The sequence below is a fragment of the Eublepharis macularius genome, chromosome 2 (assembly GCF_028583425.1).
Source record: "Eublepharis macularius isolate TG4126 chromosome 2, MPM_Emac_v1.0, whole genome shotgun sequence".
In the NCBI taxonomy this organism is placed as follows: Eukaryota; Metazoa; Chordata; class Lepidosauria; order Squamata; family Eublepharidae; genus Eublepharis; species Eublepharis macularius.
In genome coordinates, this window is record NC_072791.1 from 112,339,510 (window position 1) to 112,366,670 (window position 27,161).

At 43.2% G+C, this 27,161-nt stretch overlaps 1 protein-coding gene across 2 annotated transcripts in view; it reads left to right on the forward strand.

Moving 5' to 3' along the window:
* Nucleotides 1-27,161, forward strand: part of DNAJC24 (DnaJ heat shock protein family (Hsp40) member C24) — a 131,705-nt gene that overhangs the window by 25,885 nt on the left and 78,659 nt on the right. For both annotated transcript variants that reach the window (XM_054971433.1, XM_054971435.1), the window contains exon 2: nucleotides 17,256-17,417. In XM_054971433.1, the coding sequence (XP_054827408.1) occupies nucleotides 17,310-17,417 (108 nt within the window). In that variant the 5' untranslated portion in view covers nucleotides 17,256-17,309. The remainder of the gene's footprint in view (nucleotides 1-17,255; nucleotides 17,418-27,161) is intronic.

The window sequence follows — 27,161 nt, forward strand, 5'->3', positions numbered from 1 at the left end:
ACCATTCTTTCTATGTTCTGAATCAAATAAATCTTTAATTTGTTTATATTGTAACCAACCATATTTAAATGGCAACTCCTCATTTCGCTTAAATTTCAACCCATCATTTTCTAATACTGTTAATTCTTTGAGGATAAGCCATTCCTTTCCCAGATATTCCATATTTGGGTTGATTACTTCAGCTGGAACAATCCAAAGTGGTTTCTCTATAAATTTCTTATACTTGAGCCAGGTTGACAATAGGTTTCTTCTCAGGTAGTGGTGCTGAAACATTGCATCCATATTATGCTTCCCGTACCACATATATGCGTGCCATCCAAATAGTATATTATGTCCTTCCAATGTTAATAACTTGTGATTGGTCAAAGACACCCATTCTTTTAGCCACACCAAACATATCGCTTCATGGTAAAGTCTTAGATCAGGTAACTTCATTCCTCCTCTTTCCTTAGCGTCACAAAGAACTTTCATCTTGACTCTTGGTTTCTTTCCTGCCCAGACAAATTCTGATATCTTCTTCTGCCATTTTTCAAATTGTTTCTTATCTTTCACAATTGGAATTGTTTGCATTAAAAACATTACTCTGGGCAGTACATTCATTTTAATTGTGGCAATTCGACCTAACCATGACAAATTTAATTTATTCCATTTTATCATGTCTCTTTCAATTTGAGTCCAGAGCTTTTCATAGTTATTCTTAAACAAGTCTATGTTCTTAGCTGTCAGCTCTATCCCCAAATATTTAGTTCTGTGTACCACTTCGCAGTTTGTTAATTCACTTAATTCTTGTTGTCTCTTCTTAGTCATATTTTTAGTTATTATTTTTTATTTCTTTTTGTTTATGTAGAAATCCACCAAATCTCCAAACTCCTTTATTTTATCCAGCAGTCTTGGCAAGGTTTGTAGAGGGTCTTCCACTATAAACTTCACATTGTCTGCAAATGATCTCAATTTGTAGGAGGATCCTTTTATTTTTATTCCTTTTATACTATCATCTTCTCTAATCCTCCTCAATAATACTTCTAAGACCATCACAAACAAAAGTGGCGATAGTGGACATCCTTGTCTGGTTCCTTTCCTTATTTCCAACTTCTCTGTCAGGTCATCATTAACACATATTGTTGCTCTTTGTAAATTATAAATTGTTTTCACTGCTTGTATAAATTCATTACCTAGATCCATCTTCTCCATAGTTGCAAACATAAAATCCCAGTTCAAATTGTCAAAGGCCTTCTCTGCATCCGCAAAGAAAAGGCCAACTTCCTTATCAGGTCGCTTATCGTAATATTCAATAGCATTTATCACTACTCTCATATTGTCTTTTAACTGCCTATTTGGTAAAAACCTGGCCTGATCTTCATCTATAAAATCCATTAACCATATTTTGAGCCTATCCGCCAGTATTCTTGCCATTATTTTGTAGCCATTATTTATAAGCGATATGGGTCTATAATTTTTCAACTCTGTCAAATCTTCGCTTTCTTTTGGGATCAGTACAATACTAGCTTCATTCCATGTATCTGGGAGACCCTTTCCTTGAAGCGTATTGTTCATTACATTTTTTAAAATCGGTACTAGGTCCTCCTCCATTACTTCATAAAATTTAGCTGTGATCCCATCAGGTCCTGGTGCTTTCCCAATCTTAGCCGCTTCAATTGCCTGTATGACTTCTTCTTCTGTTATTGGAGCATTCAGTCTCTGTTTCATCTCTTCTGGTACCTTTGCTAAGTGGGCATTCCTTAAATACCCATCTATCTCTTGTACATTCACAGATTTCTTTTGAAATAATTTAGCGTAGTATTTAAAGAACACATGCTTAATTAGTTGATGATCTTTCAATTCTTTACCTTCCTCCATTATTGTATTAATAATTTTCATTTCCTTCCTTTTTTTCATTTGCCAGGCTAAATACTTTCCTGGTTTATTTGCTCCTTCAAATGACTTCTGCTTTAATGTCTTTAACTTCCATTCCAGCTCTTTATTACTAATGGCTGTTATTTGATCCTGCAATATTTTAATTTCCTGTATAATCGACTTTTTTCCTGGTCTTTTCTTCAATTGTTGTTCTTTTTTATATATATTTTCTTGAATTTCTTGCCATTTCTCCTGCTTTCTTTTCTTATCCTTACTGTTAAGTAAGGTTAAATTTCTTCTAATTACAGCCTTATAGGTATCCCATACCATCTGTGTTGAGACTTCATTGTTGTTATTTGTTACAAAAAATTGCTTAGTTTCTTCTTTCAAATACTTCAGTTGTTCCTGATTTTGTAATAAATCCTCATTTATTCTCCATCTAAATTTTCTTCAAACCATTGTCCATTTCCATAACATTGGATTATGGTCTGTGCTCACCTTCGGTAAAATTTCCACTTTTTTGTCAATAGAGTCAAATCTTTTGTTGCCCAAATCATATCAATACGTGAAAATGATAAGTGCCTTGCGGAGTAGTATGCAAATTCAGTACTTTTCGAATTTTCTTTTCTCCATATGTCTTCCAAATGTTCTTTTTTTTTATTATAATATTTTTATTTTCAATATCTAACATACAAAACTACTACATACATACATGACCTACAAAACAGTAACTACAAAAGACTACAATAGCACAAGGGATGGGAAGGAAGGGAGAAAAAAGAGAAAGGGAAGGGGGGGTGGAAAAAAGGGGAAGGTAACCTACAAACACTAAACACTACATTTCAATGCTTTCCCTTCATACTGCCATAGTAAAAAAATAGCTTAATAAAATAGTGACGGAGTGGTTGATCATACAAATTACAAATTACAGTTCAAATTAAATCTTTTTCCCTCCCCTGGGCCTCGGGCGCAATTCCCTCTGCGCAGCTACCGCCGGAGCGCTCATTGCCTCCCCCCTCCCTTCAGGCTTCGGATCCTCTTCTTTTTGCTTGGTGTCTGGTCCAAATTCTGGATTTTTATCCACAAAATCCCTTAGCTGATCTTCCGAATTAATCTTGTAAGCTTTATCTTTATAACTAAACCCGATTCCTTCCGGGAGTAGCCATTTGTACTTTATGTCCCGTTCCCTCAAAAGAGCTGCCAACATCTTGTACTTAAATCTTTTCTTCCGCACTAAAAATGGAACGTCCTTCAATATCTTGACTTTATTTCCCAGAAAGTCCAATTCCGCATTGTATGAATTATATAGGATACTGTCCCGGACCCTCCTGGATGAAAACTTGATAACAATCTCGCGAGGCAGCTGCCGCTTCGTTGCATATTTTGAAGATGCCCGACGGACTCCCAAAATGGCGCTTTTCACTTCTTCTTTAGTTGCCCTCGCGGGTGTCGCTAAAAGTTCCGAGGCGAGATCCCATAAATCCTCTTTTTCCTCCTCTTTAACATTCTGGAGACGCAAAATGGTTTGTGTTCGCTCCACTTGCAGTCCGATCAGCTGGTTTTCCACCAACTTTAATTCCCTGTTCGTTGCTCTCGTAAGTGACGCACTTTCCCGGGCAGACTTCTCTGCCCCCCCCCTCCCGCTGCTTCTTTAATGGCTTTCACATCGCTTTCAATTAAGCCCACCCTTTGATCTGTTTCATTCAGCTTGTCAACAAAGGGTTTTATGGCTTCCATAACCGCTCTTTTAACCAGTTCCTCAAGCGTCTCGCCCCTCTGCAAGGCCGCCGTAACTGACTTGCCAAGAGAAGGACTCTGCTTTTTCGCTGCCATTTTAGGGGGGGGAACCGCCAATCTTCTGAGACTCTATGAGGGGGGAAAAATCCGAGTCTTCTAACCTTCAGACCCCACCACTCCTCACATACGCTTGTAGTAACAGAAGGGATTCGCTTACTTGTAGGCTTTCGCCTAATCCTGCTCCTTGCCGTTTTCCATAGCCCTTAATTAACTGAAAAGAGGGTAGAATGCTTTACACGAATTCCAACAGCACAACACGCAAAGGAAGCACACCCGAGGCGGAATCAATTAAAGACAATTTTACAAAATTTCAGCAAAGATAACACGTAATATAAGGTTACATGCGAAAGTAATCACTATATATCAGCAAATTCAAAGTCCGGTGAACGCCAAAATATTGTTGCTGACATGACCATTAATCAACTATAGCCCAAATCGTTCCCAATTGTATAACGAAAGCTTATAGTCACTTGCACCCCCGCCGCGGAGCGGGCGGGAGCCCAGGCAGGCACTTGTAAGAGCCGCTGAAAGGCAAGCCGTCCCAATCCGGCGCTTGTAGAGGCCGCTGTGAAGTGAGCGGAAATAAAGCAACTGAGGCAACGAGCGTGAGCCGGCCAGATCGTTCTCTTTTTCTCGTTTCAGACTTGAATAAATCTTTCATCAGGCCACAGTATCTCCTCTGGTAATCTGTTGCACAGAGTAGGAGCCACAGTTGAGAAATCCCAGATCTTGGTAGTGGAGGAATGCACAGCCTATATTTTGTGCCATCTCATCTTCTTCATTACTCAGTTGCATGGGGCTCTTGGTACGATCATGTTCGGCGTTGCTGGGATGAGAGAGCAAACCACCGCATCCTGTACGTTTTTTCCTCTGGTCATCTGTTGCACAAAGTAGGAGCCACAGTTGAGAAATCCCAGATCTCAGCAGTGGAGGAATGCACAGCACATTGGTCGCCTGCGCTTCAGCTCCCTCTGTGCTCTACCAAGTAGCAAAGGGGTGTGTGGTACTTGCTACTATAAGCTTTCGTTATACAATTGGGAACGATTTGGGCTATAGTTGATTAATGGTCATGTCAGCAACAATATTTTGGCGTTCACCGGACTTTGAATTTGCTGATATATAGTGATTACTTTCGCATGTAACCTTATATTACGTGTTATCTTTGCTGAAATTTTGTAAAATTGTCTTTAATTGATTCCGCCTCGGGTGTGCTTCCTTTGCGTGTTGTGCTGTTGGTTTTCCATAGCCCGGCAGCACACTAGGTGCCGCGCTCGTCTGCCGGCCTCCATAGGGACAAACGGGCGATTTACCCTCTGCCTCGATCTGTCAGAGGGCTCTTCCCGCCGCGTCCCGGACTCAGACTCCCTGCCTGAGAGTCTGGGGGCTAACCTTTGCAGATCAGCCGCCCGGCCAGGCGGCTCGGCCGCTTCCTCTCGGACCTGCCGAGAGGAGCGTCCGACATGGCTGCGAAAACGAAACCGAATCCCGTCTCCCAAATGTTCTTGTTGAACTAATTCAAAAAAAAGTTTTTGGTAGCTTCCCTGATTTTTTAACGGTTGTTTTTGATTTCTTGTCTAATTGCACCATTGAAATCTCCAACCAATATCATCTGATCAAATACATCCTGATCTAATTTATTCAATGTCTTTAAAAAATTGGTCTTTTGCTCCATTTGGCGCATAGAGAGCTATTACCAATATTTTTTTCGCATTTATATTTATGTCCACGGCCACATATCTTCCATCTTGATCCTGAAAAATTAATTTTGATTCTACAGCCTTTTTTACATAAATCACTACTCCTTTCTTCTTTTGTTTAGACGCTGGTATATATTCTTTCCCCAATTGTTTGTTTTTTAAATATTTTGTATCTTTATCTCTAATATGTGTCTCTTGTAGACATACTATATTACAATTTTGCTTATTTAGGCAATGAAAAATTGTCTTTCTCTTTTGAGGTGAGTTTAGTCCATTCACATTCCACGATATTAACTTGTACTCCATATTTTACATTTTTAATAGTCCAGGAAAGTCCTCTGCATTTTCCTGTAAAAATTTTTCCATTTGCTCCTTTGTTTTGATGATAATTCTCAAGGCTTTGTAGTAAAAGCTTAGACCTTGTGGAATTTCCCATCTATATCTGATGTCTTTGTCTCTTAGTTTCTGGGTCAATTCCCTATATTTTTTTCCGCTCTTGGAGAATCCATTTTGAGACTTCTTTCATGATCTTGATTCTACTCCCCTCCTTTATTAAAGGTTTTTCAAAGTGCCTCTTAAGTATATCTTCCTGCATTCTCTTTGTCACTAATTGCACAATAATATCTCTTGGTAGCTCTCTCTGTTGTACAAAAGCCGAATTGATTCTGTACGCCAAATCCATATTTACTGTTATTTCATCCTTCTCTTTCCCTAAAAATTCTGCCAATATCTCTATCATCTCTTGTCGAAGGCTTTCACGGCCGGAGAACGATGGTTGTTGTGGATTTTCCGGGCTGTATTGCCGTGGTCTTGGCATTGTAGTTCCTGACGTTTCACCAGCAGCTGTGGCTGGCATCTTCAGAGGTGTAGCACCAAAAGACAGAGATCTCTGTCTTTTGGTGCTACACCTCTGAAGATGCCAGCCACAGCTGCTGGCGTAACGTCAGGAACTACAATGCCAAGACCACGGCAATACAGCCTGGAAAATCCACAACAACCATCTCTATCATCTGTTCTTGTGTGGTTTGAGTCTCAGATTCCTGAATGCCATGAAATCTTAACTGCTTTTTCGTCGCCTTACACTCCATCATTGCCACTCTTGTCTGAATTACTTGATTTTCATGTTTCATTTCTGCTTTTGTCATTTGTCTTTTGTTCCACCTGCTCCACTTTTTTAGTTGTCACTTGCAAATCTTCCTTTACTCCCTCTATCTTTTTTGCCAATGCAGCTACATCAGCTTGAATAACATCTCTCATCTCTTTAAAATCCTTTGCCAACATTTCTTGCATCTTCTGTAACAACTCTTTGTGATTCTCTACCACTTTTTTCCCCAGTCTTTCAATCGCAGCATCTACCGAAATTTGCCATTCCTTATCTGCTCCTTTTTCCCCAGCCATCATGGGGCTCAGTTTCGAGCCTCCCCACATGTCTGCTGTTTTCCTCAAATTCGTGTTGAATCGTTTAAACCTTGAGTTTTCTTAAAATTTCTTAAAGAAAAGGGGGGGGAAGCCTTTTTAAAATCCAAAATGTCTGGCATTTTTTCTGTATGGTGCCATTGCACCGTCTCTATGATTTCTGGTTTAACTTCGTCCCTTACTTAAGATGGCACACTTCCTGTTCCTGTTACCTTCATTGCCTCCCAGTGGTATACTTATTTTACTTTCTTTTTCCGTCAATCCTCTTCCCTTTTGCTTTGCTGTCCTTGCTAGGAATCCAGTTGTCTGCTGTTAACTTCCTGTCTTGCGATGTTTCTCCAGTCCCCCCTCCGCTTTCTCATGCTGGTTATCTCAGTTCTAACCGCAGTAAGTATAAACAATATTTCTTTTCAAATTTTAGTCCTTATTTACTTCCCCAGGGTCTTCAATTTTACTCTGCTTCTATTACTAAACGTCTCTTCTTTTATATTCTGTCCATTACTTTGTTTTCCCTTGGTCTTTTTACTGCCGTTCCGTTTTTAAAAGTCCGATAACAATCTTTACCTTTGCCGATTCTGCAGGTTGTCTGTGTTGTTTCCTTTGCTTATTCTTTGGTAAAAGCTGTTACTGAAGCTTGGTTCTGACGATCTTATGCCAATTTAATGACTCCTGAGGCACTGCAGAGATAGAAGCTCGCCCTTCTCCGAGGGGACCTCAGGGTGGTGGTGGGAGTCCTTGATTCAGAACCCCCTCCCTCACCGAGATCACATGCTCTCGGGGGTGCGTAGCATTCAAGCCCAACTTCACCCTGAAGTTGGGGTGGAAACGGGCATTGGGACACCTCACTTTCCAAGAAAAACAGTGTCTCGGACAGCCCAAGTCTTAGGCTGCTTCAGACCGCCATGAATCCAAACCGGAAGTCCTCCGCTAAAGAGACAATTTTAATTAGCTTTAGCATTTATAGTGGGTAAGAACTTTGGAGTTTGTCATGGATTTGAGTAATTTAGGGCTTTAGAAGTAAAAAACTTTCTCTTTGATTTGTTCAGCAAACTGGAGCTGTAGTGTAATTGGTTCCTTGTTAGTTTGTGAGGCAAGATACTAATCTTTTTGGAGGTTCAGAATAGGTATAAAAGCTGGTTACTCTAAAGGAATTATATTACTCTCCTCTTATGGTTACAGAGGTATGAAAAACTGCCTTCAAATCTACATCAAATAAAAAGAATTTCAGTCTTCTTTCTTCTCTCTGGTGGGTGTTCCTGCCCACCAGCTCCCATCCCTGGACACTAGAGCTGATGATAATCATTAACAGCCTTGCTGCATTCAGCTTCAATTGTTTCACTAACATTAAGTCACCAATCACAACCAGATGTTGAGGAAGTACTGGATGGAAAAGTAATAGTTTGGTGTCATGCTCTTTGCACCAAACTCTACAAATCTTTTCAACATTTTGAAAAGAAATGAAGTAAGGTAGCATTCTTATTATAACAAAGATTACAGGGGAAATGACAAATAACCATCATCACCTTGTAGGAACTTCCTGCTAGTACCAAATAAAACACACCAGCACAATCTCAGCAGTGACCTGCAGTGGCAGTGCCAATGCTTTAAAATTAACAGTATTAAAATCAAGCTCTCTTCTGTACAATCACAGCACTATTGTAGGAGTATCCATTCAAAAAAGGATCAGATTTCATTCATAAATGCTTAGTTACACATTAATCATGCAGGTTTGATTCTCCAGTGACCTGTTTTTGGTGCTTGCAATTGTGAGATAGGGGGCGGTGCCATGTCGGCCTCCCACCTTTGGGGTGGGGGAGGGTTCTCCCCACCACTGCACTTTGTTAATTTGTTTTATTGTTTGTATATTGATTTTAGTTCTTGTTTTTATCGATTTTAACTGTTCACTGCCCAGAGCCCCTGGGGATGGGCGGTATATAAATTGAAATATAAATAAATAAAATAAAATATACATGTGAGAAGGAGGTGGGAACCAGTATGTGGGGTCGTCCTTAAGTGTGTCACTGGACCTTGGCTATGTTTTGCTGCTGAATGAAACCAATGACCAGTGGCTTTAGAAAGACCAGCATCCCTGAATCAGAGCCACCCTCTCGGATGTGTGAAAGGGCAGCCCTAAAGGGAAGTCACAGACGAGGGAGAAGAAGTAAGGCAGGGAGGGATATGGAGCTAGTTTCATCTGCTCACAAACAGGCAGGTTGTAGAACACCCCAAACTTTATTGAACAGCAAATCTTGATGTGGTTTGATGAATGGGTTTGCCAACTCCCTGTGTCCAGTATGGCACCTGTGCTTTTGTGAGCTCCTATGGGGAGACAGGCTGAACTGTCTGTGGCATAGCATGCATGTGAATGAGGCAGACTTGCTGGATGGAAGGCTACCCAAGGCAGGATGCTCCAGGAGGTGGGCCAGAACCAGTGACTGAGCAGAGTGGCAGGAAATTTCTGCTCATGCTCTTGGATCTCTTTGTTGAATCACTACCTGTACAAATGATGAACAGAAACATGCAGTGATTGCAAACAGGAGAGATGCCATGCCTGCTACAGTCATTCTTGTAGGGCCCTGTGCAGGGGAAGGGGGGGGGTCCAGTTGCCAGGGAACACTTCTGAGGCACATGACATAGCTGTCCAAACGTCACTTACTGATTCTATGAAAAAGTACTCTGCAATTGCCACTGCTGCTGCATAGTACTTTGATCCCATAAGGCAGTGGGTCCCATGCTAGCTGCAATACAGACAAGAGAGAAGAAATGCTTAATGCACCATTTGGCTTACGTTTGGACTGTCTTGAACTAATAACAGTGACAGATCTTAACAGGAATTTGACATCTATGAAAGCTACTACTTGTATGCTCGATCCTTGCCCATCTCAGCTGTTAAAAACAAGTAAGAACCACACAAGTGAACCACTGAGGTCTATTATAAATCAATTGCTAACTCAGGGCACCTCCCCCCCCAACCTTTCAAACAGTAGGTTATCCATCTGCTAATTAAAAAACCATTCCTAGACAAAAATGATGTGGCCAATTATCGCCGAGTCTCTAATCTGCTCTTTCCGGGCAAAGTGATTGAGAGAGTAATAGCTGACCAGTTCTAGACTTTCTTGGATAACTGTAGCGTTCAGGACCCTTTCCAGTCAGGATTCAGGGCATGGGACAGAGACAGTACTAGGAGTGTTAATAGATTATCTCCATCTGAATATAGACAGAGGCCTTGCCTTTTATTGTTTCTCCTGGATCTATCTGCAGTCTTTCACACAATAGACTATGCCATCCATTTTAGGTGTTTAGAGACAGAAGTGGGCATCAAAAGATGTGCCTTGGACTATTTTAAATCATTTCTCATGGAACGGACTCAAAGAGTTGCTATCGGTGGTCAGCTATCTTGTGGGGTTCCTCAGGGTGCAGTCTTATCTTCCATGTTATTCAACCTCTACATAAAGCTTTTAGGAAAGCTCATTCACAGCTATAGAGTTGGATGTCATCAATATGCAGATGACACCCAATTCTATATCTCACTATCTGTGTCCCCACAAGATTAAGTAGAAATCTTGGATTGCTGCCTGACAGCTGTGGTGAAATGGTTGAAAACAAACAAATGGAAATTGAACCCAGACAAGATGGAAGTGATGCTTGTTGGGAAGTCAGAGATCCTGAAAGACATTTTACTCCCCACTTTCAATGGAGTGGGGAGTTGTTCCCTCATCGTAGCAGCCCACAAATACCCCCCTAGTTCTATCCTTTGTTGCTCAGGAACTGGATGATAGGGGTGGGGGGTGGGGCAAGTTTTAGGCTCCCCTGGAAGGGAAATGTTTGTTCTCATAGAAACCCTGTCCTGGACCCAAGCCAGAGGGGCACATAACCCCCAATTCTTATCTTACCCCTTTCATTAAAGCCTAAACTGTGGGGAAGCAAACAGCCATCAAGCTCTTTGAGGGTTTGTGTTTCTGGTCTGCACTTGGACTGTTGCATCGCAGCATAAGATCAGTACACATGCACTGACCTCAGTCTTTCTTTCCTTTCTCTTTAAAATATCTGTTTGTTTGTCTGTCTCTGCAAACCAGGAAGTATGTGAATAGCAGTTTTTTGCTGCCCTGTGTGTTAGCTTGAGGTAGCCACTTTAATATTAGAAGGAACAGGCAAGCACCATGAGGAATGGTGGGATGTGGAGGGGGGGGGAATCCCACTGATGTTCCCAAGTATTCCTGTCTAGGATTCTGTCAGCTCTCAGGAGCTTGAGCAGGCCAATTTCCCCATCCCCCACTTTATTTTTTCCAGAGGAGTTAGCCGTGTTAGTCTGTAGTAGCAAAATAAAAAAGAGTCCAGTAGCACCTTTAAGACTAACCAATTTTATTGTAGCATAAGCTTTCGAGAATCAGGTTCTCTTCGTCAGATGCATGGAGGGCAGAAGGAAACTGGTCAAATATAGGGGAGGGGAGGGGGGAGAGGAGAGGGGGGATGTAAACAACTCCTTTGATATGGAGATGCAGACAGCTCCTTTAGGTGTGGGGATCAATTTGCTTGTGTAAAGGTTCAAAGGAGTTTGCCGTGTTAGTCTGTAGTAGCAAAATCAAAAAGAGTTCAGCAGCACCCCTAGACTATCCAATTCCACTGCAGCACAAGCCTTCGATAACCACAGTCCTCCCTGCCAGATGCATCTGACAAAGAGAAGTGTGGTCCTCGAAAGCCCACACCAGGTGCCACTGGACTCCCCCTGACCCCGCCTCTGTAAAGGAAATCAGTTACCTGTGATAATGAGATAACCATTCATAGTCCCTATTCAGTCCCAGCTTGACAGAGTCAAATTTGCATATGAATTCCAATTCACCAGCTTCCCGTTGGATTTTGTTTTTGAAAGGTTTCGGTTGAAGTACAGCGACCTTTAAGTCTTTGATGGAATGTCCTGGTAGATTGAAGTGTTCTCCCACTGGTTTCTGGACGTTGCCATTTCTAATGTCAGATTTGTGTCCATTTATTCTTTTGCGTAGAGGTTGGCTGGTTTGTCCAATGTACAGAGCAGAAGGACATTGTTGGCACATGAGGGCTCTTACAGCTGCTCATCCTCCAATCTGATATATGCCCTACCTTTCGAGGACCACAGTTCGAGGACCACAGTTCTCTTTGTCAGATGCATCTGGCGGGGAGAGCTGTGGTTATCGAAGGCTTGTGCTGCAGTGGAATTGGATAGTCTAGGGGTGCTGCTGAACTCTGATTTTGCTACTACAGACTAACAGCGCAAACTCCTTTGAACCTTTACACAAGCAAACTGATCCCCACACCAAAAGGAGCTGTCTGCATCTCCATAACAAAGGATTGTTTACATCCCCCCTCTCCTCTCCCCCCTCCCCTCCCCTCTCCTTCTCTATATTTGAACCAGTTTCCTTCTGCCCTCCATGCATCTGATGAAGAGAACGTGATTCTCGAAAGCTTATGCTACAATAAAATTGGTTAGTCTTAAAGGTGCTACTGGACTCTTTTTTATTTTATTTTTTCCCTTTTCCCTGAGACTTAGCTATTCTTAACAGTCCATGCATTCTGGGCATGCTCAGTGCTTATTAGTGTTGGGGAGTTATTTATTTTGTTGGGGGGTTATCAGTGTTGGAGGTTATTTAATTTTGGCTAATTTAAAAGTCTGCATGCCCTGGGGAGTTCTCTGAGTATGTAGAAACACTTTTTATGTAGGTCGCCTCACTTTACTATCTCCATGGTTGACACAATCCTTTCAGTGTATTACTAAGTATGAGAAATTTTGTTTTCCTGCTTGAGTTATTAGCAACTCTCTGGTGATATTGTCTGATGTGGCAAGAAACTGAAATTGGGATACCCATACTTTCTTGACATCCCAAAGTTTCATAAATATATATGTGAGTTTTAAATTCCAAGTATATTTTCAAAGAATTTTGGAGTACTAATGGTTTACCAAGCATTTCTGAAACTTTCCCCTATTCTTTGGTGCCTTTCATTAACCTTAGATCCAGAGGAGTTAGCCGTATTAGTCTGTAGTAGCAAAATAGAAAAGAGTCCAGTAGCACCTTGAAGACTAACCAACTTTACTGTAGCATAAGCTTTCGAGAACCGCAGTTCATCCATAAAGCTAATTTAAATATTTCTAATAGCTTTTCTTACCAGCAATACCTTCATGTCATATAGGGATTGCAGACCCCTGGTGGGAGTGGGGGATCCCCCACCCCTGGTCCCCACACCCCCGCCCCACTTACCTAACCAGAGGGGGGGTGCACCTTCTGTGCACGCTTCCCCGTGGCACTGTGCGCTCCAGTGCACAGCAGCCGCTGGGATCGGGCCTGATTTGGCCCGGATTGGGGCCTCTGCGGAGCGCAGGAGCCCTCATGCGCTCTGCAGTGCCTCAAAACAGACCCATTTTGGCTGAAATCGGGCTCATTTCAGGCCCATTTTTCCACAGATTGGGCCCGTTTCGAGGTGTTGCAGAGTGCAGGAGCGCTCCTGTGCTCCACAGCGCCTCAAAATGGGCCCGTTTCAGCACGGATCGGGCACATTTGAGTCCCTGTGGAGCCTGGGCGCGCTCCCAGGGGCCGCGTGATGACTTCACTCACGAAGTGATGTCATCACGTTTGTGGGGGCACGCACGTACCCTCCTCTTCTCCCACCGGGAGTTTGAGGGGGCCTGGCAACCCTGATGTCATATCTGAAGTTGCTTTTCCAAGCCCCCTCATTTTCCAGAATAGTTTTCCGTGCTGTCAAGAAACATAAGCCAGTGCTGTCTTAGACTATTGAATAGCTACACAGTTCTTTGTATCTTAGTCAATTAGTTTGAAAAAAGTTTGGAAAAAAATTTAATGAGAGAGACTGTGTTTACCACACATAGATTACTGCACTTTATAGCTTTCACTGACTACAAAACTCAGACTACGTGAATTCCAGTTTTTTTAATATAGAGACTATATTAAATATAGAGACTAGCTTGATACCCATGCTTCGATATGGTATTTAACTACTTTAAATCCAGTTATAATACTTACAGGTATGTAACAGTTTTTGGTTTGTGATTTTTTAAAGTTGGCTTTGTAGTATAATAGCATAGTACCTGAGCTTCACAAAGGTATTTTGATAAAACTAAGCGTGTTATCCCTATTCAGGAGTCTTGTACCGTCTTTCTTCAACTATCTGCAGTTTCCTTTATCTGATTTTTACCTCAGAACACAAGAGTTCCACAGCTGACCAGTTAGAGAGATGGGGGTGGGGTGCAAGCAGGCAGGAGTTTGCCAGCCACATAGGAAAGGCAGGCCCCACAGGGAGATTGGCAACCCTAGGGAACTTTTAGGGGAAGACTAGGAGGTCCATTTTACTTCAGGACACATTCAATGACTCCCAATAGCAACTACATACTGTTTAGAATGTGGGGGGTGAGGACCAATATGCAAATTACCTCTGTGTTCCAACTGTCTCTGGGGGGTGGGGGATGAAGGATGGAATGTTGGGAGCCCCACATCAGCCTGCATATGCAAATGACCTTGAAAGGCTGGCCCAATTAGGGAACAGCGTCCAAGCTGGCAGTGGGCGGGGGTGCCAGCCACACAGGTAAGCTTTGGGAAAACACATTTTACCCCTTTTTACCACATTAGGGGGTGAATTTCTTAAAATCTCTTCTTAGTGGGTGTTTACATCATTTGGGTTTAAATTTTTTATTTTATTGTGTAAAAATTTAAAAAGAAAAACAGAAAAGGGAAAAAATACATAAAACTAATATAGGCCTAGAATGGCCTATACAAAGTGAACTAAAAAGGAGAGCTAACTCATATTGTTAATCATTACAGTTTTGCCCTATAACACTTCACCTTTCACATCAATCAGCTTGTGGTCTATTTGATTTCCTTTTCCCTTTTCTCTTTAATATATATTGTGTATATATCTTATCTCATCCATTTAACATCCCAGCTCCACATTTTAACGTAACCTGGTCATTAATTCATTTTTCTTCTCCAGTCACAGGGAGTCATCCAGTGCTTCCAATTTGCTATGTATACCAACAATATTTTTATATCTCTTTATAACTCTAAATTTGACAATCTCAATTAGAGCCCACATCATTCAATCGAATCCCACCACTAACAGCAGACAAGCCACTTTAACATTTTCCCCATATAACATTACAAAGAAAAAAGTAATACTCTCTTCCCCTTCTCACCTGTCATATTTCCCAACAGATACAACTCTGGTCTAAACTAAAAATTGATCTTTCAAATACACATTAACCACCCAAAATAATAGAATAATACTTATATCCCCCTTCTGATCTTTAATTTACAAACCTTTAATCCTTTTCACTATTTTGTAAAAGCCTATATATCATCAATTGGGGGGGGGGAATTACCTTTTAAAAATTTTTTTACAAAATAAATTTGGGGCCCCTTTATTTACCCTTCATCCCTTATTTATTTTTTCCCCAAAATTCTTTATTCACATCTTCATGACTGTTCTAATCTTATTCCTCTTCCTCTTCTGGTCCAGAGTAATCTTTCACCCATTCTTTCACCTCTTCACAACCAAAATTGTGGCTTCTCTTGTTAATTTATTTTTCTTTTATTATTGTGCATTTCATTGCCACATTTAGGTTGCCAATCCAGCACAAACTTTATGTATTCCAACTTCACCTTTGGGTCAACTGTCTGATGTAGACTCCGAACAGTCCAGTTCACTCCACTCTTTGGGTATATCAGATGAGGCAGACAAAAACCTCAACCATTCTTCTTCTTCTCTTCTTCTTCTCTTCTTCTTCTTCTTCTTCTTCTTCTTCTTCTTCTTCTTCTTCTTCTTCTTCTTCTTCTTCTTCTTCTCTTCTTCTTCTTCTTCTTCTTCTTCTTCTTCTTCTTCTTCTTCTTCTTCTTCTTCTTCTTTCTTCTTCTTCTTCTTCTTCTTCTTCTTCTTCTTCTTCTTCTTCTTCTTCTTCTTCTTCTTCTTCTTCTTCTTCTTCTTCTTCTTCTTCTTCTTCTTCTTCTTCTTCTTCTTCTTCTCTTCTTCTTCTTCTTCTTCTTCTTCTTCTTCTTCTTCTTCTTCTTCTTCTTCTTCTTCTTCTTCTTCTTCTTCTTCTTCTTCTTCTTCTTCTTCTTCTTCTTTCTTCTTCTTCTTCTTCTTCTTCTTCTTCTTCTTCTTCTTCTTCTTCTTCTTCTTCTTCTTCTTCTTCTATTATTAGTCCCTTAAGTTAAATTCTTTCCCTATTCAGTTCCAATAAAATCCAATTATTTCGTCGTTTTCACAGTATTATTTCTCATAGATCCAGAAATTAGTGTTATTGAGCCAGAGTTCTATAGCCAAAAACCTAAAATAATTTCAGAGAGACACAGGCCTCTCAGGAGGATTTGTTGTCATTCAGCCGGCAGCCGGCTTATCTTCAAGGCTGTTACTTCGCACTACATTCCAGCTTCTCATGTCAGACTGTTTATATCAAGTTGTAAAAAAGACACATAGGCTTCCACATACATAGCAAAAAAGTCACCACAGGCCTGTTTGAAACTTTCTTTTTCCAATATAAATAAAGCAAGCTCGTGTGTGTATATTCATTTCTTCTAATTCTTGTTTTCCAACATATAAAAGACTTCCAAGCTAAACGAGAGTTAAGCAAAAGAAATTTTCTCACCAAAGCTGCATAGAATCATTCTGTATTGCAGGTTCCAAACTGTAGTTAAGAAATCGAATAAAGCAATCAGTGGGTAAGATTGGGAGGGGTTGTCCATTCACTCTAGCGCAGCTTCTAATGATGTTGCATTCCCAATCCTCAGCACTTCAACATCAGACACTACCCCGACATAGTCCAGGAAGTAAATCTTCCCATCAAACTCACCAAATGAGGCACAAATGGGTATCTTCCGATCATTCTATTATCAAGAATGATAAACGGCTGAAGAAAGACTTTCCAGCCATAAAAAGCAGCTGCGTATCTCTCCCACAGACATGGGAGCGTCTGGACGCCATTGCCTCCCCAAGGGGCAGGCTGTGGGTGTTTACATCATGAAAGGAATGTTGTCTCCAAATTTCATGTTTCTAAGTGCAGGGGTTTGGGATGGGCACTGATGAGTCAGTCAGGACACTTGTCTTTAGAGAGAGAGAGAGAGAGAGAGCGCTTGAGGACTGAGCTTCTGCAGCACTTTTTCAATTAATTTGCAAGTATTTATTACTATACAATTTTGATACAGGTTTAACCTATTTACTGTCATATGTTCACTCATGTCAATGTGAATTTAGAATATTTTATACATTGAAGGTAGATGAGATGTAATTTCATTTAATGCTTCTAAGAGACTGTAAAATTTAGGTTTTGTTATGTTGCTACTTACCATGAATATTGGGATATATAGGTAGAAAACAGGAATGAATTCTGAAACATCTTCTGCTACTTGGGATGGGGGATGGTATCATCACTGTTGAGTATTACTATTGTCCCATTTCTTAACGGTGTGTCTCAACATAATGTCTCTTTAATCTTTTTTAAAATGTTATTTCTAGCTGTGTTGCTTTTGTCATTAAAGCAGACACTAGAAATAATTTTCTAGTTGTGCAATGGCTTTTGAAGAGCTACCAAAAGAGGACTGGTATAACGTTCTGAATGCAGAACCATCAGACAGCCTGGCAGAACTGAAAAGGAAATATCAAAAGCTGGTGTTATTGGTAAGTATAATTTAAATCAATTAAAAGGCAAAATAAATAACTTTAAAATAATATTGAATCAACAAATATAAACAGTACAAGATGCAGTAAGTGTTAGGAACATTGTGTGTTCAAGTAGTTTGTTAAATACAACTGAAACGGATTGGTTTTTGCCCCTTAAGTAACTTTGGCATTTTTCTTGGTTTTCCCCCCCAACATTCTGAAAATGCTCAGGAATCTGGTTGCTGTTTTTTTTTAATCAGATAAAATGAAAATGAGACAAAGAATCTCTTCAAGCTTATAAATAATTCTTTTTCTTAATTAAGAAAATGTCTGACCTTCCTTTCTGATTGTGGCAGCATGAAATGAATCAATCAGTGTTTGTGACTTTATAATTTGCTACCATGGAAGCAATTATAATGTCACTATCACTACTAGACTGTGGCATCACTGGATAAATTCAGCATGAGCTGCACAAAAAAATCTGTAAAATTGTATTGTTAAACTGCAATGATGGCATTAAACATAAGTATGTGAAAATGTATTAAACTTAAACTGTTATTGGTTTATCTGCCTGTAGAAGTTTTCATATAAATCACATCACAGTATCTTCTAATACTGCTTCAAGTGTGCTTTTAAGTTAGGTCTAATAGCTGTAGATATAAAGGTGTATTGGAGGAGGCCATCCATGTTTTCTGTATGCTGCCATAAAACTGAACGCACTGCTCTGAAAGAGGGAAATACTGTCATTACTTGGAACTGTCTGTATCCCTGCCTGATTCTACATGTCTGCAAGTACAATGTGACAATGAATCACTCAATGGTTATGGCCAGTCCTTTGTCTTCATCTATATATGGTTATTTGGGGCATTAAAAATTAGGAAGAATATTGCCACCATATTTAAAATTTCTATGTTGCATGTTACTGTATTATACTCTTGACGCCTCCAACTTTCATGAAATTTAGCATGTGCATTAAAGGTCAAGCCAAGATAATGCCCATTAATATGTTCAGAGCAGAGCGTCAATAATTCAGCGATGTATTGTCGAAGGCTTTCACGGCCGGAGAACGATGGTTGTTGTGGGTTTTCCGGGCTGTATTGCCGTGGTCTTGGCATTGTAGTTCCTGACGTTTCGCCAGCAGCTGTGGCTGGCATCTTCAGAGGTGTAGCACCAAGGTGTGCTACACCTCTGAAGATGCCAGCCACAGCTGCTGGCGAAACGTCAGGAACTACAATGCCAAGACCACGGCAATACAGCCCGGAAAACCCACAACAACCAAATAATTCAGCCTTTTGAAGCTGATAAAATTCAGCTAGACTGAACCATATTAGATGGAAATTTCTGTAGCATATATTATTCAAAAGTAGGGCCAAACTGAGTTCAAAGTGAGAAACAAGTAATTAAATGTTGTTTTCAGTCTTTCATAGTTCTATACTCAGTATTCAGTTACCCTGTAGTGTTTCTCCCCTGCGTTAATTTTGTTTTAAATAAATTGTAGTGTATACATGCTGGGGTCATTTTTACTCCCAGCTTTGTATTGAATGGAAAAATAAAATGATATATATAGAAGTTGGGAAAACTGTATTTTCTAATTTTTCTTGTAGGTGTTAGATTATTACAGTATATTCTTTTGACTGAGGGTGTATGAACTTGGCCACATAATGCTTTAATTATTTGTAAGATAAAGAAGTCTATTTTTTAATGAAATAAACACGGTGTGTTGTAAAAGACTAGTTGATGATCTTTGTCTGAATACAGGTACTTAGACTGTGCTTGTGTACAAAATATCTGTCCTATTTTAAAATTGAATTTTATAATTTTCTTGAGTCTATTTATTGTCAAAATTCTGCTACTAACTATTGAATACTTCTTTAGGATGGATGTGATTTTTTTAAAATAAATGCATGTAATTTTGCATTTGTTCAGAAAGCTTCATGAAGTTTAATATATCAATTGTTTAAAACCTTACTAGGTTGAGTTTAAAATTCCAAGATAAATTTTACTCTGTTTAAATAGTCTTATTTTGATCTTAAATCTTAAGGTCAAAATTGAATGTCAAGCTTGGTTTATTTTCAGATTTGCTTGCAAATAGGGTTCCCATTCCCGTGCCCGGGGTGGGGGATCCCCTGGTCCCACCCTTCCCCCCCCTGCACCTACTTACTTGGCTGGTGGGGGGCATGCTCCCCAGGGTGCCCCCTTCCTGGGTGGCACGGCACACCCCCGAGTGTGGGGGGTGCACTCCCGTGCTGTGAGAGCAGGCTGTGGCGGCGAGAGCGGGCTGCGGTGGTGAAGAGAGCCACCACCGCGGCCCGCTCTCACTGCCACTGTCACTGCCGCCCACTCTCGCCACCACCACCACCACCACCACCACCACCACCACCACCACTGTGGCCCGCTCTCACCACCGCAGCCTCTTTGCACCAAACGAGCGGGCTGCGGTTGGTGGCGGTAAGAGTGGGCCGTGGCAAGAGCAGCCTGTGCTGGTGAGGACAAGGGCCCCCTTTGACCTGGGGACGCGTGATGACATCACTTCCAGAAGTGACATCATCCCACAAGCAGGGAGCACGCGCGCGAAGAAGGAAGCCGGGGTAAATGCCGGTTACCAATCCCCCACTGGGAGAGTCCAGGGTCTTAGGCATCTCCTGTTGAGGGACTCCAGGTCCCTGGCAACCCTACTTGCAACTATTGCATATGTTTTCTGAGAACAAGCCTACTGAGCTTTACAAATAAACTTTCTCTTCTTAAAAATTGATGCTGATGATATTATAGGACAACATTCATAAGGAGAAAAACGTTATATGTAGGTAAATTATGCTACTGTTGCAACCTGCATCCTAAGAGAGCCAGTTTTGTGTAGTGGTTAAGAGCGGTGGAACTCTAATCTGGAGACCGGGTTTGATTCCTGTCTCCTCCACTTGAAGCAAGCTGGGTGAACATGGGTCAGTCACAGCTCTTCGAAGGCTGGGTCATTCAGCTGATTTTGATCCTGGAGAAGAGGGGCTTGTCCCTGAAATCGCCAGTCTGTTCCCAGGCCTGACTCCCCATCAGTATACCAAGAGGGAAAAATAACTTCCTAATTTTTTTTTAATAAATAGAAAGGTCCCTCCCTTGAATCCAGTGGGAGGAAGACTATCGTCCTAACTCTTCATCCAATTCTAGAAGTCCCTCCCTTGAAACTTGGATAGGTAGGACACTCACTCCTGGACCACCGAGAAAAGAAGCTTCACAGTAAGTGAATCCAAATCTTCCATTCTCCGGTGGTCCTAGAAGTGGAGCAGTCCATGCTTTTGGGACATACAAGAACAGTGTGCCCCAGGGTGGGTAGTCCGGCTTCCAGGCCTAGAGAGTGTGTTGTGGTAACTGCCTACTGAAGGTTGTCTCTGGGGAGGACAACTTATCTATCCTATATTTCTTGATGAGAGAATGGATGTTATCCAGAGAGATTTCTCCACTGATTTACCACAGTTTTCGGCAAGGTGCAAGAAGAAGAAACCCTCAAAACATAGGGATAGACGCTGTGAGCAGCAAGCTGCCTTAACACATCCTGTACGCTTTCCCAGTACAGCTATTGCACAGAGCTGTTCAGAAGATCACATAGTAAAGTGCAGAAGTGATACTAATAGCAACCTTTGGGTCCAAAAAGACATGGTCTCAAAACCTGAAGAATCTTTCAATCGTGGATCCCTGGCACCTCCACTGAAGGAGGGCACATTGATGCAGGGACAATATCACATCCTTGACCAGCTCTGACAAGCCTCACAGCATGGAGGTCGAACACAAACATCTAATAGGGTTGAATTAAGCAGAAGGCATTATTGGTACTATGTTAACCTCCAGGAATAGTTCCACAGAGTCTATAAAAATTCCTGCCAAGTTCCCAGAAGAGTGCATGGATGTAACCTTTCAGGACTAATTAGGGAGTTACTATCCTTCCTTCAAGAAGGGTTGAAGAAAAGTCTTAACACCAGCACCCTTAGACAACAGGTAGCATCCATCTTGACAATTATGGGTTCTAAGAAGGGACATTCCCTTATATATCACCCTTATGGCAATAGATTTTAAAAGGAGACCTCATTGTTGAATCTTCCAAGGATTCTCTCATTTTTCCCATGTGAAATCTTAATCTGGCATTGAGAGCATTATCCAAAAGACACTTTGAGCTTTTGACCTCATGTCCCCTAAAGGAATTGCCCTTTAAAGCCAGCTTTCAGATGGGAATAAAATCAGCTAGACAAGTGTCAGAACGGCAGGCACTACTAGTAGATGGAGATCCATGCCCTTTCCTTCAAAAATGGTAGAGCAAGTTATGAATGGAACCAACTTTTTTCCAAAGGTGAACTCCACATTTTCATAGGACAAAAGAGACAGTACTTCCCTTCTTCTAACCTAATCCAAAGCATGGGAAAGAAAAAAGAATCTCACTACCTGGATATACATAGAGATGTGAGATTCCACTTGAGCAGGACTAAACAGTTTTCACAAGTCTGGGACACTAGTTGTGTGTTTTCAGGAAGTCCTCTTTGGGACAGAGAGTATCCTTTTTCTTGGCTAAGTAGGTAGGCAGAGGGTACATAATTCTGGCATTTCAAGCCAGAGGTTTGGAGATGCCACTAGATGTCAGGGTGCACTCACTAAGGGAAGCAGCAACATAGGCAGCCTATAAATCCTTAGTCATTAGAAACAATCAATAAGGTGGCCACATGGAAATCAGTATATTCTGCTTGGTCCATCACTCTCTGGCTTAGCTAGTCTTCTGGGGAGTTGTCCTGGCCTGCTATGTGTACTTCTTTCAGAGATTCAAGGTAATCTTTTGTCTGTATAAACATATGATAACCTGTGGGAAGATCCTGGGATTCCACCAGACCCCATCTGATGGCTCTGTTCCAAAGGGTTTACACTGTTGATCATTTCTCCTTTAGCCAGATGCCCTCTGCCATTCTTCCTTGGGTGTGGGATCCCCATCCCCAAAGACTTGTGTCCATGGTCATCACTGTTCTCTTTGGTTCCCTGAGTGGGATATCATCATGGGACTGAATGAGGTCCAGCCATTGGTTGTCCTCCTGTTTGAGGATCTCTGGCAACTATCCTGGACTTCTTGTGTTTTAACACCTCACGGTATGGCAACAGGCATCTCTGGAGTGCCCAGGTCTGGAACCTTGCCTCCTAGAGGACATCCTAAGAGGATACCCTCATCCCCAGCTGCTGAGCCAGGAGCATCACTTCCAACTTCTGTCTCCTTAAGACCTCTGATGTCATTACCAACTCTTTGTTGTCTTTCCTGTGACAGAAAAACTCTGTTTTGAACCGCTACCCTTAGGTGCAATATTTACTGGGTTGGGAGTAAAACTCGTCTTTACTTCATTGACCATGAAGCCTTGGTCCCATAGACAGACTGCCATCAATTTTATCATTTCCACTTGTAGTAGGAAGGGAACCATGATCAAGGTGTTGTTTGGGTACGGGAAAAGAGACACTGTCTGCGGCCTAGCCATGCTATTAGTGTTACTAGAATTCTGATGAACACCCTGGGTAGTGTTTTCAGGCAAAAGGAAGGGCTTGATGTTGGAGGTGCCTCTGAGAGATCAATGGAAGCCAGACAATCTCCCTTCTGAATGGCAGTCATGACAAATTTTAGCCTTTCCATTCTGACCTTGTTCCTAGTTGTCTATTTTATTTGACCAAATTCTTTTGGATCTGGAGGGGAAAGGTCCAGGTGGCACAGAATTGAATTCTGTGCCACCTGGAGTTTCTGGCACCCCACCTGTTTCTTATTGTTGGCTGCCAAGGGTTTGCCAAGCATGTAAGTTTCCTCCAATCACCATCGTGCCTGCTACCTTGGTGTAGACACACAGAGTTCCCTTCTTTGGCCCTTTGGTATTCCGACTGCAGAGCTTCTTCAGACAGGTTTATGTCTTTGACAGGAACCACGGTTATTTTGGCTTTGAACAAATGGTCCATGTTCCGGTTCCTAAGCTAAGTCTTGTGCTTGGTGCCTGAAAACCATGATTCTTGTTGGGCACAGCATATTGCTGGGACTATTTTCTTAGTTTTGCCCTTCAGCTCTTTAAAGAACTTTGCTGCTCACTGCAGCCAGGTTTGAGATCCAAGAGAATGCAGCTCTAGGAAGGAGCAAATCTGTTGCCAGTGCTCTGAAGGATGTAGTGGAAGCTTCCATTTTTCTGTGCATAGCCAGTTCAAACTGCCTGAGGCCAGAAACCTTAGGTAGTCCATCTTTGTCAATGGGCACCACAGGATTAGATGGCAGGCTGGTTACCAGATCATCCACCAATGGCAGCTTGATCCTCTTAGTAGCCCCTGGAATCAATGTATAAGACTTGGAAAAAAGGAAATAGAGTGGTTAGTTTTGCCTGAGTTTCCCTCTTAGACTTCTACAGGTATGAAGGGCTACTGGTAAGGAATCCCTGATGGGGTTATTCCTGATTTTAGGGAGGATTCTCTCCGACCCCATTGTCCTTCTTTCCCTTGGTCCTTAAGGGAGAAGACTCCAGGACCTTCATCACCTTAGGGAGCCTTCTAGGATACAGCTCCTGAGAAAGACCTTGTTTTTATCGGTGACTATGTGCTAGGGAATTTTCCTTTCTTCTTGGCTGAGGGAGAAAACTGATAGCTCAGGGTCCTCAGGTTGGAGGCTTAACCAAGATCTGTGTTTTTAATCGCCCTTGCTTCCTTTTTAATTTGAGGGGGGGGCACCCCATTACCTTTCTGGAGTTGGATCCCCCACTGGGATACCTCTCTTGCCCATCTGACGGTCTAGCTGCTAGTCTATTTGTTGGTGTGCCTTCAGGACCTCTTTGAATTCCTTCTTACTTCCACCAGTGTGTATGTTAAATAATAACTATGGCTGCGACTATGTAAATAGGAGATATTTAACTTCTTTCCCCTTGGTGGTGGAAAGTGCCACCCAGTCATAGTTGCCTCTGCAACACTGGTCTTTTTTGGAGGTCTCCTATCTAATTGCTAATCAAGGCTTAACCACAACGTTCAGGGCTCATTTCGAGGGAGAACGCACCGGAACGCAGTTCTGGCAGTTCCCCAAAGAGGTCACATGTCAGGTGGCCCCACCCACCTGACTCTCAGCCATTTTGGGCCCGTTTCAGCCTGGATTGGGGCCAAAACAGCCCGGATCGGGCCTCTGATGGGTGGTGGATCACTCTCCTGCTCAGCAGTGGCCCGATTCTGACCATTTTGGGCCCACTTTTCGGCCATTTTCAGCCCCTTTTTGCCATTTTTGGCCCAATTTTGGCCCTGAATGGCCAGGATTGGGTCCAAAACAGCCAGGATAGGTGATGTCAGGGGGTGTGTTACATGCAAATCAGTTATGGTAATGACACAGTTCTGGTGATGGCAAGGGGCGTGGCATATGCTAATGAGTTCCTCCAGCTCTTTTTCTACTAAATGACCCCTGTACAGCAACTCACTTCAGGTGTCCTCACCTGACAGATCCAGACCCTGGACCTTCTCCCTTTCATTAGTCTCTTGAGAGGCCCGGGACTAGGCTGAAACCTGAGAGATGGGCAAGTTTAGGCCGCAGGCTTGCATTCTCTGAAACCTGGGAGGTAGCTAGGCCTGCCTTTGTTGACATATCACTAGCAGAAATGTTTCAGGCATTCTTGCCTGACGGGTCCAGGACCTTGGACCTTTTCTCTTCCACTGGCCTGTTGAGAGGGCCAGGAGGGGGCTAAGGCCTGGGAGTTTGGAAATTCTAGGTCACAGGCTTGTGCTCTTTGAGGCCTGAGAGGTGGCTAGGCAGACGTTCTGCCATCCAGGCCCTTGGGCTTTTTCTTTCACTGGCCTGTGGAGAGGCCCGGGGGGGGGGGCAAGGCCTGTGCGTCTGGCACTACTAGGCTGCAGCTTTGCGCCCTTGGAGGCCTGGGAGGTGGATGGGGCCTGTCATTACTGACATTCCTGCTAAAAGAGATTTTTGCCAAAAGGAGAAATGAAAGTGAAAGCACACCTCATAAGTCCCAGCCAAAAGTAAAGAGAAATAAAGGAGGGCTTCCTTTTATTTGGGGTGAGTTGGCTTCGAGGCTTCTGTTACTCTTTCCTTCTCCCTTCTTCCTTTTGTGGCCTCTCATTTCAAGCTGGATCAGTCTGTTGGGATTGGAGCAGCTCCTCTGCTGCTGCTGGAGTCTGCTCCTTCCAAGCCTGAGGGAGTTCTCGATAATATCAGTCTCCATGACAGGCTACCACTGACTCAAACACCACACCCTATGGTCGTCCGAGGGGAATTCTTCCCAGCCCGAAGGATGGGGAACCTCAGTGGAGTTTTATCGTTGTGCCCGTGGAACATAGGAGAACCTAGGGACCTCTGGCTCTTGCTGTCGCTTCAAGCAAAACGGGGGTGGGGTAGGGTGGTAGGGCCTTTCCCTTTCCATGCGAGCTCTGCACTGCCTGTGGTCTCAGCCTCCCTGAGTACTGAGATTACAGGTGTGTGCCACTGCACGTGGCTCATCTATGGCAGTTTCTTCTTCACCAGGATTGCTGCGTTCTGCAGAGCGTTACTGAAGACATCCTGCTTGGAAGGGAGGGCCAGAAAGACCAGTGATTCCAGGGACAAGCCCCTCCCCTCGGGATCAAAATCAGCTGACTGACCCTGCATTTGGAAAGGAGGATCTGTATCCCAAATGTATGGACTGCCCCACTCCTAGGACCACCGGAGAATGGGCCTGAGATGCAAAATGCCTCCTGGGCAAGCCTGCAGTAGGTGCGCTCTTGGCAGGGCACAGTGATGTCACTTCCAAGAATGATGTGTCCGGGGTCCACAACCCAGCCCCCAGACTTACCTGGAGAAAAGGATGGGAGACCCCCGGGAGACATCTGCTCAGCTGCTTCCACAGGCACTTGTCCAGGGGGGAACAGTCACAGCACCCCAGCAGCAGAGTCAGGGGGCTGGAGCAGTCACAGCACCCCAGCAGCAGAGTCAGGGGGCTGGAGCAGTCACAGCACCCCAGCAGCAGGGCCAGGGGCCCAGAGGCTCCAGGGAAGGCAACACAGCCAGCAGCAAGCATGGGAGGGGAAGAGCCAGAGGGAGAAACCCGCCAGGGAAGGGCAGCCGTGCCCAGCAGCAAGGGACACGCCAGCAGCAAGGGACAGGTAGCCCAGATACTGGCCAGGGCGGCACCTCAGGAGCAAAGTCAGGGAAGCGCAGCCACACCCAGCTCCAAGGAACAGGCAGCCCAGATGCTGGCTGGAAGGGCACCTCGTGAGCAGAGGCAGAGACGGCCAAGGCACAGCACCTGGAAAGGCCCGGCCAGCCCAGTCCTGCAGGCAAGGTTGAAGGAGAATGAGGGAGGGAGAGAAGAAGGCACACCTGGAGGAAGCCTCAGCTGGGACACCTTTACATTCAGCCCCACCCTGCTAGAGAGGCAGGGGAGGCCAGGAGAAGTTAATGAAAGAGAAGGAGCACCTGAGAGCGGACACAGCTGGGCAGCCTCAGGAGAGAGAAGGAGCTTGGAAGGAAGGGCGGAGGCAGCCAAGGGAGAGCATTCAGGGTGGGTTGATTGAGTGGGAGTGATGGAGCGGAGCGGAGCGGAGCAAGAACAGAGGCAAGGAGGAAAGTTGATGGAAGAGGAGGAGATGGCAGAGGTCAAATGGGGCGAGTGGGGCAGATTGAGCAGGCCAGTGAGTGGACTGAGAGGGAGTTTGGGTGAGGTATACCGCCCCTTCTTCCACAGAGCAAGGTCCTGAAGCATCCCTGGCACCCCTTTGACGTCAGGGCTAGACATGCTGGGCCCCCGCCCA